Genomic DNA, 19,770 nt, shown 5'->3' on the forward strand with positions numbered 1-19,770 from the left:
TTTTAACTTTAATTTAATAACAAACATTTAAATGGAAATCAACTTTTTGGAAAAAAAACATCTACTGTTTGTGTACATATTTCTACTGGAGAGGAAAAAAAAGAGAAAAAAGTGATTGACATTGTGAATGATGAGATCGACCCCTGAGGGTTAAACCTTCTTTGGGAGCATTAGATCAGATTTTGATTATTTTATCAAAGGTTAGTTAGTTGGTATAAAGTGGATTATTTGCAGTGAACACGAATGGCAATTTCCTGACATCTGCAGTATTATTTATTTGAATACAGAGCAATGTGGTAAAAGCAGAAATCAAAAGTATCAAACAAACAACAGTCTTAGACTCTTTACTACTAATTGTTGTAATTAAAGTATAATGAAACTAAAAGCAATGTTGTAATGAAAGTGCAGGTGATTGTACCGAATTGTACATGTAGTCATGTGTTGTAGGAAATCGAGTCCCACTTTAGCTCTGAATTTTATATATCTTGCTGGATACATTAGTTGTTTGCCTTTTACAGATACAGGCTGTATGTGGCTAAAAAGGTGAGTCACATAATACCATTTTCTCCAGGATTTCACACTATAGATTTTCATATTTCATAGAGATACAGTCGAATCACTGGGTCTGATAAAAAAATGTCCCTGAACCCTGGAAAAAGTCAAATGCAAATAAAAGAGACTACCTACTCACCCCTGGCTCTAGTTTTTAGAAAGTACAAAAGTTCAAAAGGACGAAAGTTCCTCATAGGAGCAAATGTAAAGCGTCAGCTATTAAAGTAAGCCGTGATCACTCCTGTCCTAACCTCGATCCTACAGCCGATATACAGGAGCTACAGCTGCGTTAAACACTCTTAAATCCAACATGTCAATTAGCTCTCAGATAGTTTTGCTGCTTTGTGTCTGCTGCGTTCAAGCGCAGGATTTCATGGCACCTAGCGTAAACATAATTAGTGAAATTCAAAAAATAAAAGCCCTGGAAGAAAGAATGAAAACGACAGAAGAAGTGATGCAGAGCCAAAACAACTCGGTGACTGAGCTGACCTCAAAACTGGAGGATCTGAAAAGTGAAAATGAAGGTACATACATTATACATATATTAATAATATACTGGTGTAGAGGTTTTCACTGTGTTTCAGGGTCGATTGCCTCCAGGTACTCAGGTTTCTTCACACAGTCCAAAGACATGCAGGGTAGACTAAATGATGTTTCCAGATTGCCTGTAGTTTATGCATGCTTATTTCTTTATTTATTCATGTTTGATGAACCTTTTCATGTAAAACACATATTCCCAGTTTTCTTTCTAATGAATTAGTGTATTTAAAAATTGTACTATGTGTTTATTCTAATAAAAACTGCTATTTATATACATTATATACAAGTGAAGTCCAAACAATGTCCATACTGTAGTCACGGTACAGTATAACTCTACTGTATATCTATGTGTCGATTTAAAACAGCTCTGAAGACGACGGTCCAAACTCTACAGGAGAAAGTCGAAAGTCTACGGAACGAAAACGAAGGTAAATAAAAAGATGTTAAGAGTTTATAAATTTTATTAAAGACTTTATTTAAACACACATTTTTGTGTTGTTACAGTCAGGAAGGTGGCCTTTTCAGCATCACTTTTAGCTTCTGGGGAGGGACACACCGGCCCCTATAATTCTGTTCCGTCTCCATTAATCTACAAAAAAGTCTTCACCAATGCTGGAAACGGCTACGACTCAAACACTGGTAAATATGTGATAACAATTAGAATATCTATTAATGAAATATGTTGGCTATAAGTCATGTATATGTCTTTACCCAATAATTCCTTCTATAAATAGGTAAATGTTTCTTTAGTGCTTTTCACTCGCTTTTATTAAATCTCAAATCTTTCACCAAACTGTCTTTCTTGCACGTTTCCAGGGATCTTCACCGCACCAGTGAAAGGAGTTTACTACTTCAGATTCTACGCTCACTGTCACGGCGGCATCAAAATGGCCGTCAGTCTGTTTAAAAATGGAGAACGTCAGTGCTCGGTGTTTTCCTGGAAGCCCATCACTAACGGCAACGCCAGCAACGGGGTCATTCTCACTCTAGAAAAAGGAGACCAGATGTTTACCAAGCTGTGGGAAAACACCTGGGTTTATGATGATCCAGAGAGCTATACCAGCTTTGGAGGGTTTTTACTTTCCCCCCTGTGAAACGGTGCCTTTAACAGAGTTATTGGGATGCCTCATGCAGGAATTTCATTAGTTAAAACGTAAAACCAATTTGAGCTTGATTTTCTACAAATTTATGACCCAATTACACTCAAGCTAATCAGACATGATAGTGAATGAAGTGACAGACAAAGATTTAAATTCACTGCCGTTCATTTAATTAGAAAAAGACTTTAATGAGTCAGTGTGGATATAAACGTGTTTGTATTTGCATGCTATGCTATATGTGTGTAATAAAATACAAATCCTATGACAACCTGGAAGCATGGTTTCAAAAGCAGACGTTATAAATGTTGTATAAAATAAAGGAATCAATTTGCAATAAATGTGTGCATGCGGCTCATGGATTTATTATTATTATTATTATTATTATTTGTTTTTACTCTTTTTTGACTTTATAGAAAATGATTTACAAACAAATACCCAAAGCCGTGTTCAGTTGAGTTGATGTTAAATATGAAATAGGTTAAGATATCGTTAAACATCTGTATGTGTTTTTCTTTTCTTCCTCCATTCCATCATGATGAACACCTCTCATAGTAATGCTAGTAGCTATATTTTAACACTATTGTTGATACATTTAGCTAGCTAACAAGCAACATACATTCCTTTACCATGCTCTAACAACAACACTGCAGTTATCATTAAGCAAAAGTACAAAAAAAACAACAACAACAACAACAATCAAGCTGCTGTAACTACTGTATTATATGTGCAGAGAGCTTTCTCCAGGTGCAGTGAAATAAGGCGTACGGATCAGAAAGGTTTTGGTCGCGCTGTTCTACTGCGCATGAGCGAGAGCTCCGGCTCCTTGGCCATACCCGAACCCTTTCGGCCCGAAGCTTTTAGCATAGCAAGCTGTGTGTGGGACAAGAAAATGTCTTTAGTATACATGATATACCATATTTTTGCAATGATAAGATAAATGAAATACGTCTGGGGCTAGATACATCAAATGGAAAAAGCAATTTAGCCTAAGAACTGCTACAGTATAAAGATTATTTAATAAAGTATTACTACTACTATTATCCTTATTATTCACTGTAATATACTGTATTAGTTTTGCATTTATTAATGACATGCAGTAAATGTTATAATAAAAGAGACAAAGATAGAATTTAAGGGTTTAATAAACAACGCTGTACCTTTGCAGTAGATCTCTCCGTCTTTGTCTGTCATGGTGGTGGATTCGAGCCCCTTCCCACATTTCGCACAGCGGAAGCAGCTCTTATGCCAAGCCTGGAAAATGTGCAGGATGTAAAGATGCGATTTATGTTCTGCGCAACATGTAAGCAACATTTCTAATCTTGTGTGAGCACACTAACTCATTTTAAATAAATTCATAAAAATCTGTCAATATCACAGTTTTCCACCACTAGATGGCGCAGTGTTTTCATCTTCATTGAGAATGGCAGGCGCACAGGCCGTGTCTACTTCACAGAGACTGATGGGCACAGAGGTCACACCCACTTACTGAAACTGTCTACACCCACTCCAATAGGCTTACCATCCGCTTCTACAACATTTGACAAGCAAACTGGGTCTGAAATATTTGTAATTATTAGCTAGCTTTCTACAGCGTAGTTCCTTAACAAAAACAACCCCAAATATAACTGGCTAGCTGTAATTAATACCCTATTTTATTGCTGTATTTGTATTTATAATTTTATTTTTTTTTTCACCTTTGATCAAGTCAAGTAGTCGAGGAGGCTTTTATTGTCATTTTAACCTCATACAGTTTAGTACAGTGAAATTAAACAACGTTCTTCCAGGACCAAGGTGCTACATACTGTACAACATAAATTAACGACATCAATTTACAAAATTAACTACCTAACTACGAAACCTAATTAGCTGACTAGCTGAGACAAGACAGATTGGCATTTTTTTTAAATAAACAGAAAACCATCCCAGTGCATCCAACCATCAAAAGTGCACGTGCGCAAACTAGATATCCTCATTGCTTTGATATCTGTGTTGATCATAATGCCGGCTAGACTGAGGCAAAAATAGCTTTCATTTTCCACTCACCGCTCCTGCCCCGATGGTCTTCTCGGCTGCGTAGACGGCTTTGCCGCAGCGGGGACACACATCGGAGCCCCCAAACTTCTGGGCAAACTTGGATGTGTTCTGGTTGTTGGTGGGCTGGTGCGGTCGATCACTGTTAAGATCAAAGACAAATTCAAACATAGTCAAGCAATGGTAATAAGTTTGAAGCTTATGTATTTTGTTTGATCTTTAAATCTCACGTTTCACAGCTCACGTTTCATGCTTGATTCCCAGAGACTCTCCTTTGTCCATGCTCAGTGTCCCGGCACCCGCACCGTAGCCGTAGCCTTTCGGCCCATATTTCTTGCCGTAGCAGGACTTGCAGTAGACTTCGTTTTCATGGGTGGCCACAGTAGTGCTATCTAGGTTCTTCCGGCACACCACTGCCACCAAGAAAGGCAAATTTAGTGAAATTATTTAAAGCAAAAAATGTATTCAAAAAAAATTCAGTATTAAAACTGGCGCACGGTGGTGTAGTGATTGACAGTAACGCCTAGCACCTCCAGGGTCTGTATTCGATTCCCAGCCAGGCTCGATTTACGTCTCTGTGTGTATGAAGTTTTCAGGTCCCCCCGTGCTTGGTGGGTTTCCTCCGGGTACTCCCGTTTCTTCCCACAGTCCAAAGACATGCTGGTTAGGCTAATTGGCGTTCCGTAATTGCTCGTAGTGTGTGTATGAGTGAGTGTATGTGTGTGTGCCATGTGATGGATTGTACCCCGCCTCATGCCCTAAGCCTCCTGGGATAGGCTCCAGGCCCCCGCGACCCTGAGTACAGGATAAAGAGATATAGAAGATGTGAGTGAAAGTGAGTTAGTATTAAACTGCTTTTTTTTTTCAATAAATGCTACAACTTTATACAGCAGAGCAATGTAGCTGTGAGCATTTTAACGGAGGAATTGGTATGTGAAACCCAACCCATTTGCTAGTGTTTTATAATTAGCTAGTTACCCTAGCACTTGTGGTATCTACCTACTTGTTACAGTCTACATGCTATGCCAGCTCCTAAAACAGTTACTGTATCAAACCCATTTATTAGTGTTTTTGTAGTAGTGTTTTCTAGCAACTTCATTAACTAGGATGTTCCATGTATTTTTTTAATTCCAGATCACTGCTCTTAGCATATATGCTAGTCACTTGTTAGGGTTTGGCTAAGCATGGCAGGCTAGCATCTCCAGCAGTTAGTTTTGCAAACCAATTTGTTAGTGTCTTTGTTGTATGCCTGCTACTCTGATAATTTTAGCAAATTAGTCAGCATGTGTACAGGAGAACAGATACTTCATCAGTTAGTCCATTTTATTAGTGTCTTGTTAAGCTAGCAGTTACAAAATACAATTAAAAAAATTTTTTTTTTTTTTGGGGGGGGGGGGGGGGGGGATTTTTTACAATTTTCTCCCCCAAGAGTACCTCTCATCCCTCCCCCCTGAGAGAGCTCGGCCAATCAGCTCTCTCTAGACCTCCGGCTGTGAGAGGAAAACAGCATCACCCGGGGTTCGAAACCAGCGATCCCCGGATGATACAAAAAATATTTTTTAACTAATTTTAAGGTATGTTTTTCCCTAATTTAGTAGACAATTCCCATTCGTCATTACTCCCCAATCAAGGCCACTAACTAATCTACAGTACTACTAATTAAGGTATCAGTCAGGTAGGGCCAAAGACTATCACATGTTTTCTCCAAGCTATGTGACGCCAGCAAACCGCATATTTTTGAACTTTTCACACATGTACAGTTGGGAGCAGTGTTACACACTTAGAGGACAGTGCTATCCAGCTCCTTCTACTTGCATGAGCTCACAGATGCCCGTGATTGGCTTAGATTGGCCGTGGTTAATGTGAGAGCGCTGGAGTGCCCTCCATCTCAGCGAGCTTGGCCAGTCAGCTCTATCTAGGCTCCCGGCTGCGAAAGAGTACAGCATCACCCGGAAATCAAACACGCAATCTTGGTACCGCTGCACTACTCTGGGACCAAATTTGTTAGGTGTCTTAATTGTAGATCTGCTAGTCTAGCATTTAGTTAGAATGTTAGCATTACTTAGGGTAGGCAACTTAACCAGATTTATGTGTATTTATTGTTGGCTATTGTAGGCTAGCTACTCCAGCTCTTACACTACTACACAATTAATTGCTCTCTTTTTTTTAAACCTGCTAGCAGTGATGTTAGTTTATCACTACAATAAATAAAGTAATAAACTAGCATAACTCCTAGCAGGCTGTTGGTCTGTGTTTTCGTCAGGGGCTGCCCCACTCCATTAATTGTCACTTAAAATGTGTGTTTGTCTTTGTATTCCAGCAAACAATTTTTAACAGATTCTGGTTGTATTTTTTGTTGCAGGTCCACTTCTTTAGTACTTATGCTAGTTTGTTAGTTGTACTCAAGTTATTTGAGAAGTTACAAAACCTTAGCATGGAAAGGCAATGTGAAATTGCACACTTTGTCAACTCTTAGTATTATAATAGGTTTTTGCCACGTGGTTCACCCTTGTTGTTCACAGTTCTGCTAAATTGCGTCATGATGGCTCAACATCCACTTCCATATAAGGAGGACAGAAGAACTTCCTGCATTCCAAGCACATCCTGAAATCCTCACATTTTATGAGATAAATATACTGTAAGAGCAGGTTTACGAGAAACCATTAAAAGTCCCCGCAACTTTCACACACATTTCTTGTAGCATCATGTCATGATGCTGTCTGGCATAAGCTAATTCCACAAGGCAGTTTGTTGTGGCTTGCTAGAGTTTGATAAGATCAACTCAGCAACTCAGGCCACATTGGTTCATTGAAATTCAACTCCAAACACCCTGTACAAACTTCTTACCATCTAAAATGTTGTCTAAAGATACCCAGTTGTCTAAAATCCCCGGCTGCCATTGGTGCAGCATATGAGAACGTCACAGCAGATGTCTGCAGAGAATGGATAAGAAACTCCAAAACATTCCTTTCGTGCTGCTCGTTATGTGGAGGATCTGTTGCCTGACAGACAGGAACATCAGGAGGTGCAGGAAGATTAGGCTGCACTGCACTGTGTGGACTGAAAAGTGTAAAACAATACTCTCTCATTTGCTCGTTTTCAATACTGTACTGTACAGGGTCACAGGAAGCCCTATCCCAGGGGCACAAGGCGGGGTACACCCGAGCCAATCCACTGCAGGGCACACACATACACACAAACACATTACGGGAAATTTTAAACAGCAATTAGCCTAATTAGCATGTCTTTGGACTGCGGAAGGAAACACCCGGCAAAAAACCACCAAGCACAGGGAAAACATGCAAACTCCACGCACACAGACCTGAAGGAGGACACAACCCTGGAGCTGCAAGGCCACAGTGTTACTGTACACCACTGTATGGAAAATGTATCGAAAAATAATCAGCAACAGGGTGAAGCGATGAGGCAGAGTTACTGTTATCACCCTGAAGCACATCCTAATGTGTTTTATGACTCTTATACCACAACAATTTGCTAACAATATTTTCTTGCTTTATTTTAAAGTAACACATGCCTATGTACAGTATATATACAAGTTACATTTAATGGTGTGGAACAAAAGAAGTAAGTTCCTCTTATCATTTACATCATACAGTAGCAATTGCATAAGAACAGTTCACAACTTCACTTTTTGTCTCACTTGTAAGGTTAATAAGTCAAAACCTTACAATGCCATCACAAGGACTTTACCATAGCAGAAAACCGCTACAAAGCGCTGACACTAGAGACTCCTTCCCTAAATGCTAAATAAACACCATAACAATGATTCCACAAAATTTATTGTTACATTTTTTTTTACCTGGTCATGGTTAGCATTAGACTTTGTTCATGACCTGCCATAGGTCAGAAGGAGCACATTAATATTTTTGGTATTTTGGTCGGTCCATGTGCCACCTGGCATGTCAGGCGACAGATACTCCCCACACTGGAGATATAGCCAATGATTCTGTGGCAGTTACATAAGGGGTCATGGTGTCATTGTCATTCACACACAATGGGCACTGGAAACTGGAGTACCTGGAGGATACCCACCAAACACAGGGAGAACATGCAAACTCAATACACACAGACCTGAGGCATAAATGAAGCTGAGAACCTGGGGGTGCAAGGCCACAGTGCTAACCACCAAGCCATCGTGTCACCGCAAATAAATACAAGCCTGCACTAATGTCAGAGCTGCTGTTATGGGAAATGACGCAACTTCAACACCAGGTAAAAATAAAAGTGAACTCACTACACAGGAAGCATGATTTATGAAAACTCCGTCCATTGCACTGAACTTCTTCCGCGAAGTAGACAGTCTTCTGGCAGCAGCCACATTTGTTTCCACCCCCAAGAGGCATCCTACAACACACACACAAACAAAGATACGTTATCTGGGTTTTAACTGAGACCAAAAACTTCCTCCAAAGGATATTTATATAAACTATGGATTAAACCCCCCTAGCCCGAAGTGCAGCGAGTAGAACTTCCCATTTCTTGAGAAAGCTTCTTCGTTTTTCAGTACAGTTTTTAACTCTCATGACTCAAAAAGGAAAAAATACACACACAATTATTTCCTCTGTCATAATCATGTGACAAACAGATCTGAACTATATTAGTTTATCATTTTAATCTAAATAGTTTTGATTTCCTCTGTCTAAAGCGAGCTAAGCCTTAGGAGCATGCTAGCTAAACAATAAAAGCTAGTTAGCTAGCATATTGAGTGTTAAACTAGACTGTAAAAAACCCAGACAAACCCTCTGTGGAATGCCCTGTAGGTTTTCTGAAGAGTGTGTTTTAAAGCTCGACTGTGGGAGCTCTGGTCGTTGCCATCTTGGCAGCCTAAATCTCCAGTTAGTCCATAAAGTACATGGAGAAATGGGTGAAGAGAACAGAGCCTGGCTGTTGAATGGAAGACGCCTATTTATTTCAGTTAATACAAACTAGCTAGGTTAGCTTTAGCATGGCAAAAAATGCTAATGTGGCTAATGTTTTACTTTGCGTTTGATTGAACTCCTACATTTCTTGTACTACAGAGATTGCAGTTAGCCGGTTAGCTAACAAGTGTTGCTTAGCAGACAGATAGCAGTTTAGCAGCTACTGTATATTACAGATGTCACTCAAATCAGAGACACCCTTAATTATGCAAGTTTACAGTCCAATTTAATTTTGATTGATGAGTTATGTGGAAAAAAAATATACACACTTTCTGTGTACTGGGCTTTCGAGGAAGTCATTTTTCAGGACAAATCTGAAACAACCAAGCCAGCACAATGAAAAGATAACGTAGTTCAGCAAACATTTAGCAAATATCCCACTGTAACATGCCTGAATGTTCTCATATGAGAATGTGACATTTTCACTTCTCTCTCTCTCTCTCTCTATACACACCGTATATATAATGCTAAGCACATCCTTCAGATTAGCTCTGTGAGGTAATCATGGGTCTCGACGGACATTATTTTCCATGCGCTGGTGTGCTAACTAGCACAAGTGTTGATAAGCTCGTAGATTAATATTATTTTATTTTATGGGCTGGCTTGTGTAGAAACAGAGAGTTTGAGTCATTAATACAAATTTGAATATTTGGTTCTGTACAGTACATACAGTATTCATACCATCAACCACTAACCCCAACGTTTTCTTATTGTAAAATAGATTTGCAAAAAGAAAAAAGGTAATTAAGCCACTTTTTTTTGTCATGAAATGAAATGTTGGCCTAGTGGGCAAAAATAAATACACCCCTTTCCTCAAATTGACTTAATCAGCTAAATCCAGAAGTGAGAAAGAACAAAATTGGTCTTTTGTATAATTATTTGTATAATGATTCTGATAGTGATTCTGAACCTAGAGTAGCATTTAGCCTGTAGCTTCGGTATCACTTGAAAACCAGAAAACTGTCCCGTTCTTGGCACAAAGTCTACAAAAATCATAATTTAACTTTGGCTGTCTAAAGATTAACAATTTGTTTTCTTTTTTAACCACAGAATGATTAAATATACAACGCGTAGGTTAGCATCATCCCTGCTAATGGCACAAAAATCTATTTAAAATCTTTCATATCTATTTATTTAACAGGGTTTACATTCAATTGTGGTTCTTCTACCTTGACATGAAGCGAAGATCTTAACACAGCTAATCTCTAAAGATTGTGACAAAAGGTTGTAAACAACAGCGTTTTCATTTTACTAGAACCTCCTGTATAAAACATGTAAACTCCGGTGTCCTGAAGATGTTGAAGAGCTTAAGGTTCACAGTTTTACCTCTTTTTGATACTGGAGACTCCTTAAGATTAAAATCAAAAGTGCTTTGACTTTAACCAGGTTGATTGAAATTGTTCCACTTCCATTACAGCTTCATGGTGTCTGAAGTTGGTGCCAGTACCAATGATGATTTAAAGCTTTTAAACCACTTTTCTTTGTCGTTTTGTTGCTTACACTGCTTTGGTAAGCTATAATGAGCTTTATAAATAGCCTCTCCCTGAGTAAACAGCGATGTGTTTGAGCAGAAAAAGCATATCATAGGTTCAGGCCCAAAGACTCTGCACAAGTGTTAGCCACTGAACTACGCCCCAGTGCACAAGAATTCATGGTTCTGGAAAATTCTTCCTGTGATACCATCACAAGTGTTGCAGGCGAGACAGGACAAGTCACACGTCACAGGCTGTTACACAACACAGAGTCAAAAAAGGGTAAAGGGTCTTGAGTACACACGCAAACTTAACATTTTTAACTAACTTGTAAAGCACTGAACCCATGTGCTCTGGGAACTTTAAAAATAAAAAAGTTCTTAAAAGACAACTCCAAGTTTCATGGGTGTGTTCTGACTGGCTCTGCAGCATCATAGGCAGCACAAAGCAAATTCCTGCCAGGTAATAAGAGAAGACCAGAAATTAAAGCATACCTGTAGTGCTTGAAAAGATCCGGCTGGGAGAGGAAAGCAGGAGTGTGAAACGTGTGGGAGAACAAGCAAGAGCCAGGGGATCGGCTACTCTGAAACTCAGCCTGTTGGAGCTCACTTCCTTCTACTCAGAGTTTTGTGGCAAAAAAAAAAAAAAAACCTCAGAAGTGAAGTCACCAGGTTTTTTTTTTTTTTAGGGTGAGAGACTACAGAAATACTGCCCCCTGATGGAATTCCCAGACTTGGTGATTCATATGAAGGTAAAACTGGTTAATCTGTTCTAGATGTACTATTTATCTGAGGGGCGTTCAAGTCAAATCGGGACATTTGATTGGGCAGGATTTCGAGAGTAAAAAACCCCCTTAATTTCTCTATATAATCCCCGGCTACACTAAAGCGCTTATCCCAGCATTTCACTTGTGCTTGGACACCATGAAGGTCTTGGTACACTCGAGCCAAAATCACACTGCCTGTCTGATTAACGTCTGTAACGCTGGACTCCCAGGAACTCCTCAGGGAAATGGTTTGGAGCGAGGTCAGGACTGTGGCACCAACTCCCAGCTGAATTCCTGTCATGTGCCAGTGAATGATTGCGTGTACAGTTCCTCAGACAGATGCGCATCTTCCACAAGTGTGCGCTGTCAAATCACCACAGCCAGATTCTGTAAATGTCAATCAGTTTTCACCCATTCACCAGAAACGTAATCACAAATCATGGTTTGACTTGAACAACCCATAGAGTTCTAGGCATACATGTTGTAGGTACTATAATCTGGACTCAGATTACTCATTACTTGTTTAGTGAACTTAAAGATCTCACTGAAGAGCATGACCACAACCAGTCTTAATGTGGAATCCACTTCGGCACTCTGATCTGCCTTTTAGCTTGAAAAAAATCTATTCAACAAACTCAACACTGTTACACTTCAAATCACAAAATGTCAGAAATCAACAGCATAAAAGTTTATTCAACCTGAGACAAACACCATATTTTAACCATTTTATTGAAACTCATACAGTGATTTTATCTTGAACAAGACTGATATAAAAGGACAGACAAACAGGAGATGAAAAACAAACAAAATAATGGAGTCGATATTAATCATTTTGTAGGAAGTCTGAAGAAAAATGACACCAGGTGGGGGTCTAATAGGGGATGACAGACTTTAGAAAAATGGCACATTGAGGGGAATAAAGTGTTTAAAACAACATAATTTTAAAAGGGTTACAGCAACAAAGCACTGATTGTTTATTCGGGACAGACCAGACTTTAAAAAATGCTTCACAAGAAAAGCATGTGTACACGCGCGAGTGTGTGTGTGTGGGTGGGTGTGTGGGGGTTGGGGTGGTGTTGTCATCTACATTCTTTGTCTTGACCATTTTTCCTTTTTTTTTTTTTTTTAAATAAGTACAGACTTTGATGTTTCTTCACTCTGCATACTGAAGTGGGTGTGAGAGAGGGGGGTGGGGTGGAACACAAAAGCAAAAAAAATAAACAGGTTTCTATGGGTCGTCGCCGTTTACACTGTCGCCGTCATCCTCGCCTTCCTCGTGTTCTCCCTCTTCCTCTTCTTCTCCATCCTCTTCCTCATTCTCTCCAATACTCTTTGCCTAAAACAGACAAGTGTGCACATTTGCGTTTTTTAAAGACCCATGAGTTACCTCTACACAGTAAACTCCCCAGTGTTGATTAAGTTTATTTGCGCCCAACTGGACTCATACAAGCACTGCTGGGTGTTATTTCAACACCGGGGAATTTTCTCCGTATTCATTATAACAGTGTGTGGGAGAGATTTCTGACCTCGTCCTCCAGGAGATCTCCCTCTTCTTCAGAGTCATTGATCTCCTGCTCCTCTCGTTCGCGCTCCTTCTTACTGCTCGAGTGCTGCTGAGAGACTTCGCCTACCTCCGCCTTCACCACCTTCCCTTCTGCAGCCAGAGACAGAATAAAAGAAAGCAAATAAATGAGCAATCCTATCATGTTACAAGTAGGAACACAAGAGAGAAAACTTTCCTAAAAGCTCTCTCGATGAGGTTTAATAATTCGACTTGACCTCCAAATTCATGAAAATTAACATGTTAGGTGGAATCAGATATACAAGGGAGAGAGGGGGAAAAAATCCACCTTTTGTTTTAAGTAAAACTGCCTGATGAAGAGGTGAAAGGAACCAGTACCTGATTTCTTGCTGTGATCTTTCTCCATGCGCTCTAAACTCTCCAGGAGATAATCCACTTTGTGTTTGATCTGAGCCAGTTCTTTCTTTATGGTCTGAATGTCGTCTGCTTTAACTGTAGTGCGGATGAACAAATTGATTTATACAACGACTAAGGAAGATAAGGGTATAAATGTACAAGTGTTACAAAGATCTGAAACTTTGGAGGAACATGTGAGTACTGTACTGACTGGCTCGCGACGAAGAGCGCTGGCTGCTTTTGGAGGAAGAGGAGAAGCTGGATTTGGTGCGTCGGCTTCCTCCTCCGCTCAAACTGACCCGCGCTCGCTTGGAAGGGATGACGGCTCGAGAGAGGGGCGGGGGAGGAGGGGGCACGCGGGACGGGTACGCATACATCCTGAAAAATAACGATGAAGATATTTATGCAAACATTAAGAAACTGTGCTGCTTGCATAGATCAAGTCAAATGTGAGAGAAAAACTAAAATAATGCAATATGCTTTTATTCTGAGCAACTCCATGCAATTCCTTTATAGAATTTTCTTTAATGTAGAAATGTTTTTAAAGGCATCTTTGCTTATGACCCCCCCCAATGTTCCTAAAATGTTTGTACAGTACAGTAAGCAGAACAGCTGCTATGGTTTACTGAGCTTGCTGGAGAATATGAGTTCTTCTGGTAACTTTCTCACACTTGCTCCTGTCTATTTTTATGCAAAACCCAGCGGTCTACACCTAGGTTTTTTTTGTGCTTCCTTTTAAAAACTGGTCTTTCTTGTAATATGCTGCTTTCTTTACAGGCATGTAAATATTGTCCTGTAATGTTAATCAATTTTAAGTTACATTTGAAAACTGAAATTGAATGGTTTTGTATAATGAATAATAATGATGCAGACACGAACATGTATAATAAAATTTGTACTAAAGATAATATGGTGCATAAGACTTTTGCATGTATATATTACTGTTATAGATTGCAGTCTTTTTTGTTAGATTAAATGATAAAAAAAAACTGTTATACATTCAACCTGAAAAGAAAACAAAATGTAGATGGGTACAAACAGAAGTATTTGTGTATGTGTTACTATTTATATTATATATATATATAAACATGTATACATACACACAAATTTTAATTGGTAAGAACAAGAACTAAACAGCAAGTTTTAAAGCAAATATAAAAAAGTGCATGTTAAACAAAAAAAACCTTAAATTGAAGATGAAAAAGAAGAAACAAAGTTTAATGTATAATGAAAGTTATATGCACTTATGCAAACAAATGTAAAAAACATGGTTAAAAAAAAAAGGTATGCTTATATTCTTAAATTAATTCTAAAAAAAAATAAAATGTAAGTATCAGGCAATCATGAAGCAGGAATTGATTTTACCAGTTATGAGGTCAAAGTGAGAAAGGGGTCAAATGATGCTCTACCTGTCGTAGTAATCTCTTTGGAAATCGTAGTCCAGCTCAAAGGTGGAGCTGCTGTGGCACAGAAAAAGAGACGAGTGAGATACCAACAACAACCACCAGCTTCAAACCAAGAAAGAAGGATGAGCAGAGATACGACACCTGTACATATCTTCTGCTGGACGTTTGGTGGTTTTCGATCGGTGAGGTTTGGGCTCGCCCGCGAGATTGATGTCTTAAAGTGACGAGAAAGCAACAATTAAAGATTAAAACAATAATCAGACTAATGCTTGAGATTATTTGTGCATTTATACATGAGAGGTTGACATGTTCATTTTTTACAAGACACTTGCTTTGTGTATTTCTGAAGGCTTTTTCTGTATTAAACGTATTTGATTAGTTACCAACACAGAAACATTTATGTCATGAGGAATTTTTGAATTTCTTTCAATGATGACCGTTACATTTGTTTTTAAGAAGCTATTTGTTCAACAAGAAGTTACCAGCACAGATACACTTCCTGTACGAAAGTCAATTTTAGAAGAGACAAATTATTGGGCTGCATCAAAGGAAAAAAACAATTAGGGAGATTTAAAATGACTGGAACTGAATTAAGTTCACATTATCAAAACCTGGATGGATAGTGCTGAATCATCAACTTTATGAAAGAAATGTGGTTGGAAAAAAAATATATAAAATCATAAATGGAGATAATTTAAACACTTGAAGTTGCATGGTTAAAAAAAAGGAAAAACCATGGTTAAAGGAAAAAAAACAGAGTGATAATTAATGGTAAAAGTAAAAGCATTATTATGCACAAAATGTGATGAGAACTCAGGATTAGGACTAAACAGCTGTGTGTCCATAAGAAATCCACTCGTTATTGAGACTTATGAAAAAAAAAAAGCCTTCAGCTTGCTAGGGATCATTAAGATTGGACTTTAGAGCAATGAAAATGTCATGTGCTCTAACGAGTCCAGATTGAGCCTATTCCAGAGTGTCAGGGTAAGAAGGGACGCTCATGAAGCGATGCATAGTGTCCACTGTACAAGTCTCTGGAGACAGTGTTATGATCTGGGGTTGCTTCAGTTGCTCACTTCTAGACTCAGCAATGTTATGTGGCAAAAAAATGAAGTCAGTTGACCATCTGAATGTACTGAATGACCAGGTTATCACAGCTATGGCGTTTTTCTTCCAGATTTCCAGTTGAAATCTTTCATTGAATTATCTGTTTCTGGCCAGGCAGTGTAAATTTGTTAAAAAAATTACAGGCATAGACAAGTATTTGTACAAAATTACAAGTGTAGGGAATTTATTGAAGTTAAGGAATTAATTCAGTCACGTCCTTAAATTTAGCTGCCTAATGCGTCAAAATCTGCATAAACAAAAAATAAGCGAATTAAGTGTTTGAAGCGTAATTTCGCGCTCTGATGCAAGCCTACAAATCAAGTAAAGGTTACACTTTCTGCAACACCACCCTATTTTTGTCCATTTACTAAATGTTAGCTTGTACAAAGTAGCCTTTCTGGGGAAGGGGGGAAAAAAAGTTATTTAAAGGAAAAGTACATGATTTTGTCAAACATTTGATGGGATGGTTTGGTTAAGCTTTTAAAGCTTAGGGTTTGAGCGTTTCACATTTCATGGGTCATGACATGTGAAACACGTGCCTGGACTTTAACGCTTACTCTGCGGGAGTAAAATCGTGTTCTGACGCTGCTGATCTTGTCATACGGTACAAAAAATACTTTTCACATTTCATGACTGAACGATCAATCCTCAATGCGAGAGTAAACCAAAAACAGAGAGCATGTTCTCGTTCTCACCCAGGACTTGTCCGACGATCATGCGTCCGTCTTCACCGGACACAGCGGCCCGAGCGTTCCTCTCGTTCGCGAACTGGACGAAAGCAAAACCTTTGTGAACGGAGCAGCCTACGATCATGCCGTACTTGCTGAAGATGGCCTCCACGTCGGCTTTTGTCACCAGCATAGTGTTCAGGTTCCCAATGAAGACGCGCGAGTTCAGCGAACGTGGGTCCGTCTTATTGGTCACGTTGCTGGCCATCGCGCTTGGGGAACGGCTGGGGTAGCACATGACAAAAACCAACCTCTATTATTCATACAGAAAGAAAGTCAACACATATTGGCTAATCACACTCAACATTTTACTGACATAAATCTAATCATTATAATGTGTATCACTGTTCAATTGTGTTGATTCATTTTCTATAACGGAATCAAGGCTGCAAATCTCAGCATATGCCATTTTTAACATTCTACTGTTTCCATAGTAATATTCACATGATCTTGTACATTTTATATGACTGTAAATTATATTGGAAGGAGTCTCCAGTGTCATAGTTATAAGTTTTGCAGTGATCAATAATATCTTATATACATTAAACAGAAAAACATTCAATAAATTTCTTTAACAAATAAAACTCTATGCTTTTTTTTTTTTTTGCTGCTACAAGACCACAAACATATGAATATTTTTATCCAAAAAAAAGTCTGAAACATAAAACATTTTATATATAACAATTCTTTTTTTTTTTGAAGGTTTTCACTCACTCCATGGTGCGTGTGTAGGCCACTCGGTCTGCAGTCGTCCCACAAGATTAACACTGAAGTGAGAAAAGCTAAGCGGTTAATTATCCACACACAGTCAATTAGCTAGCTAATGAATTAACAACAGGTGATCAATCTGTGAGTTAGCAAACAGTCAGTTTGTGCAGTCAGAAAGGTGTTTAAAAGACCTAAAGATACTTAAAAGAAATAAATCAGTTCACTATGAAAGGATGGATGTTGTGTGCCTTTTTATTGTAATTTTATTTCACATAAAAAAAAAATATATATATATATATATATATATATATATGTTTGACTTCATTAAGTGCAGCACATGTAGTCTAACAAAATATAATATTTAGTGACAGAACATAAACAATGTTGTGGGGAGGGGGACATTCATTCAATCAGTCAGTCAGCTAGCTATTTAGCATTAGCTAATCAGGTATCTTTCATGCTAGTTTATTCATTCTTAGACCGTTGACAATTATGACCAACTCTAGTGTTTACATTGTTTACACATTAGTTCAACAATTGACATAAGTGAAACAATCACTGTGTAATTAATTAACACTAATTAATTGTATATTAGCATCATCACCTTAGCTAATAAGCGCTACTCAGTACATTGGGAGAGCTAGCTTGTGAGGGCTATGAAGTAGCTTCAGCTGTGTACTGCACAAAGAAATGCATTATTATTGCTATTATTTTTTTTATTATAGTGCACCATATATGGAAAACAGGGCCATATTATAAATTTGGAAATGTAGTACACTCAAAAAAGTGTGAAGTGCATTATTATAAGCCATTCATAATGCCCTCTGTAAGGACTAAGAGGACATTGGGATAAAGCCATATATTTCACTATGTAAGAGTGAAAGGGCCATTTTGGATACAACAATATCGTGCGACGTAAGGTATATAATTTCAAAGAAAATATAGATTTAGCCAATTAGTGCCCTATATAGTGAGCAAAATGCCATATTGCACTAAAACAAGTGCAGTACATTGAGAACAGGGGGCCACTTTGGAAACTGGTACACAGTAGATTATACGAGGTGTACATTACACACTATACAGGCATTTAGCCGACATCATTATCCACAGCGACTTACAATTTATCTTATTATACATCTAAGCAGTTGAGGGGTAAGGGCCTTGGTGGTGCTGGGGTTTGAACCTGGTACCTTCGGATCACTAGTCCAAGGCCTTAAGACCTGGTCATAGTTTGGGGTTAGTCACGTACTGTCAGGGACTATAAAGCATGCAAAGCCATGTATATCAGACTTTGTTTGGCGTAGGGATGCATTTTATGTTGTGTGAGAAAATAAATAAGGGGACTATATACTGTAGGTTGCACAGACAATATTATGTGCACTACACTGGGAGCAGGGAATTCTGGATTCTCCCGTGTAGTGCACCAGGAAGGATGTTCAAGCCATACTTTGTGTGCTACAGGGGGCTATTATGGGTTTAGCATTGTAGTGTAACTGTAAAGGATTGGTGCACAAGCCATGTAGTATACTTTAAAGTATGTCCAAAGCAAATCTAGTGCCCTATACAGAAAGTAGGAGGCATTTTGGATTCGTCCAGGATTTACTGTGTATGGATTAGGGTGTCAATTTGGCACTTGTGTGTAGTGAACTATACAGGAAGCAGGATGACATTTTGGATTAAGTGCACATTGTACACCTCATACTGTACATAGGGCAATATAAAAAAAGTAAGGTCTAATTGTAGATTCAAACAAACAAACGTGCGTGTACAATATAGTGCATTATATTGGAAGTAGGATGGATACTCATGTCAGGCACTGTATAGGGAATTGTGTGTATATATAAAAGGGGGCCACAAACAAATAATAAAAATTGGTCACATGACTACTGACTTCCTTTCGGCTGCTCCCGACCAGGGGTCGCCACAGCAAACCATCCAATCCGCACACAACATGGCACGAGTTTTATACCAGATGCCATTCCTGACTCAACCCTCCCATTTTCCAACCAGGCTTGAGACTGGCACCGCATGCAGTGGCTGGAGAGTAGGGAGTGGAAACCGGATCCTCAGATCAACAACCTTAGTGCCTAGACTTAGGCTCCTGAGCCACCTGGTGAGACTACTGACATCTTTAGAGGAAACATACACATTGCTGCCATATTTCAATTCAAGTCTGGGAAAACTGTTGAAGTTTGTCTACAGCTTTGGGCCTCTGTGTGTGTACATACATATCACTCATCATCTATACTGCTTATTCCTGTATACACGGGGTGGGGGGCCCTGGAGCCTATCCCAGGAGACTTAGGGCACGAGGTAGGGTACACCCTGGACAAGGTGCCAATCTATCGCAGGGCACTCATGCATACACACTTATTCACTATGAGCATTTTGGGAATGCCAATTGGCCTAAGTTGCATGTCTTTGGACTGTGGGATGAAACCGGAGTACCCAGAGGAAGCCAATCAAGCACGGGGAGAACATGCACACTCCATTCGTACACAG

At 38.9% G+C, this 19,770-nt stretch overlaps 3 protein-coding genes across 3 annotated transcripts; 1 reads left to right on the forward strand and 2 right to left on the reverse strand.

Moving 5' to 3' along the window:
* Positions 1–783: 783 nt before the first annotated feature.
* LOC128531820 (complement C1q-like protein 4) lies at positions 784–2,457 on the forward strand. The gene is made up of 4 exons (XM_053505969.1): positions 784–1,076; positions 1,458–1,520; positions 1,597–1,731; positions 1,909–2,457. Exons 1-4 carry the CDS (start codon positions 863–865, stop codon positions 2,184–2,186), a joined length of 690 nt encoding a protein of 229 aa, XP_053361944.1. The 5' UTR covers positions 784–862; the 3' UTR covers positions 2,187–2,457.
* A 431-nt stretch (positions 2,458–2,888) lies between these two features.
* On the reverse strand, positions 2,889–11,271 carry LOC128531828 (cysteine and glycine-rich protein 1-like). The gene is made up of 6 exons (XM_053505983.1): positions 11,130–11,271; positions 8,479–8,588; positions 4,468–4,636; positions 4,236–4,365; positions 3,350–3,443; positions 2,889–3,062 (listed from the first exon to the last, which is right to left on the reverse strand). Exons 2-6 carry the CDS (start codon positions 8,585–8,587, stop codon positions 2,986–2,988), a joined length of 579 nt encoding a protein of 192 aa, XP_053361958.1. The 5' UTR covers position 8,588; positions 11,130–11,271; the 3' UTR covers positions 2,889–2,985.
* Positions 11,272–12,112: 841 nt separating this feature from the next.
* Positions 12,113–19,724, reverse strand: LOC128529732 (heterogeneous nuclear ribonucleoprotein C). The gene is made up of 9 exons (XM_053503220.1): positions 19,160–19,724; positions 17,275–17,327; positions 16,528–16,784; positions 14,867–14,939; positions 14,729–14,779; positions 13,531–13,697; positions 13,302–13,415; positions 12,928–13,055; positions 12,113–12,737 (listed from the first exon to the last, which is right to left on the reverse strand). Exons 2-9 carry the CDS (start codon positions 17,277–17,279, stop codon positions 12,630–12,632), a joined length of 903 nt encoding a protein of 300 aa, XP_053359195.1. The 5' UTR covers positions 17,280–17,327; positions 19,160–19,724; the 3' UTR covers positions 12,113–12,629.
* Between the last annotated feature and the right edge of the window lie 46 nt (positions 19,725–19,770).

This window comes from Clarias gariepinus, chromosome 1 (genome assembly GCF_024256425.1).
Source record: "Clarias gariepinus isolate MV-2021 ecotype Netherlands chromosome 1, CGAR_prim_01v2, whole genome shotgun sequence".
Classification (NCBI taxonomy): domain Eukaryota; kingdom Metazoa; phylum Chordata; class Actinopteri; order Siluriformes; family Clariidae; genus Clarias; species Clarias gariepinus.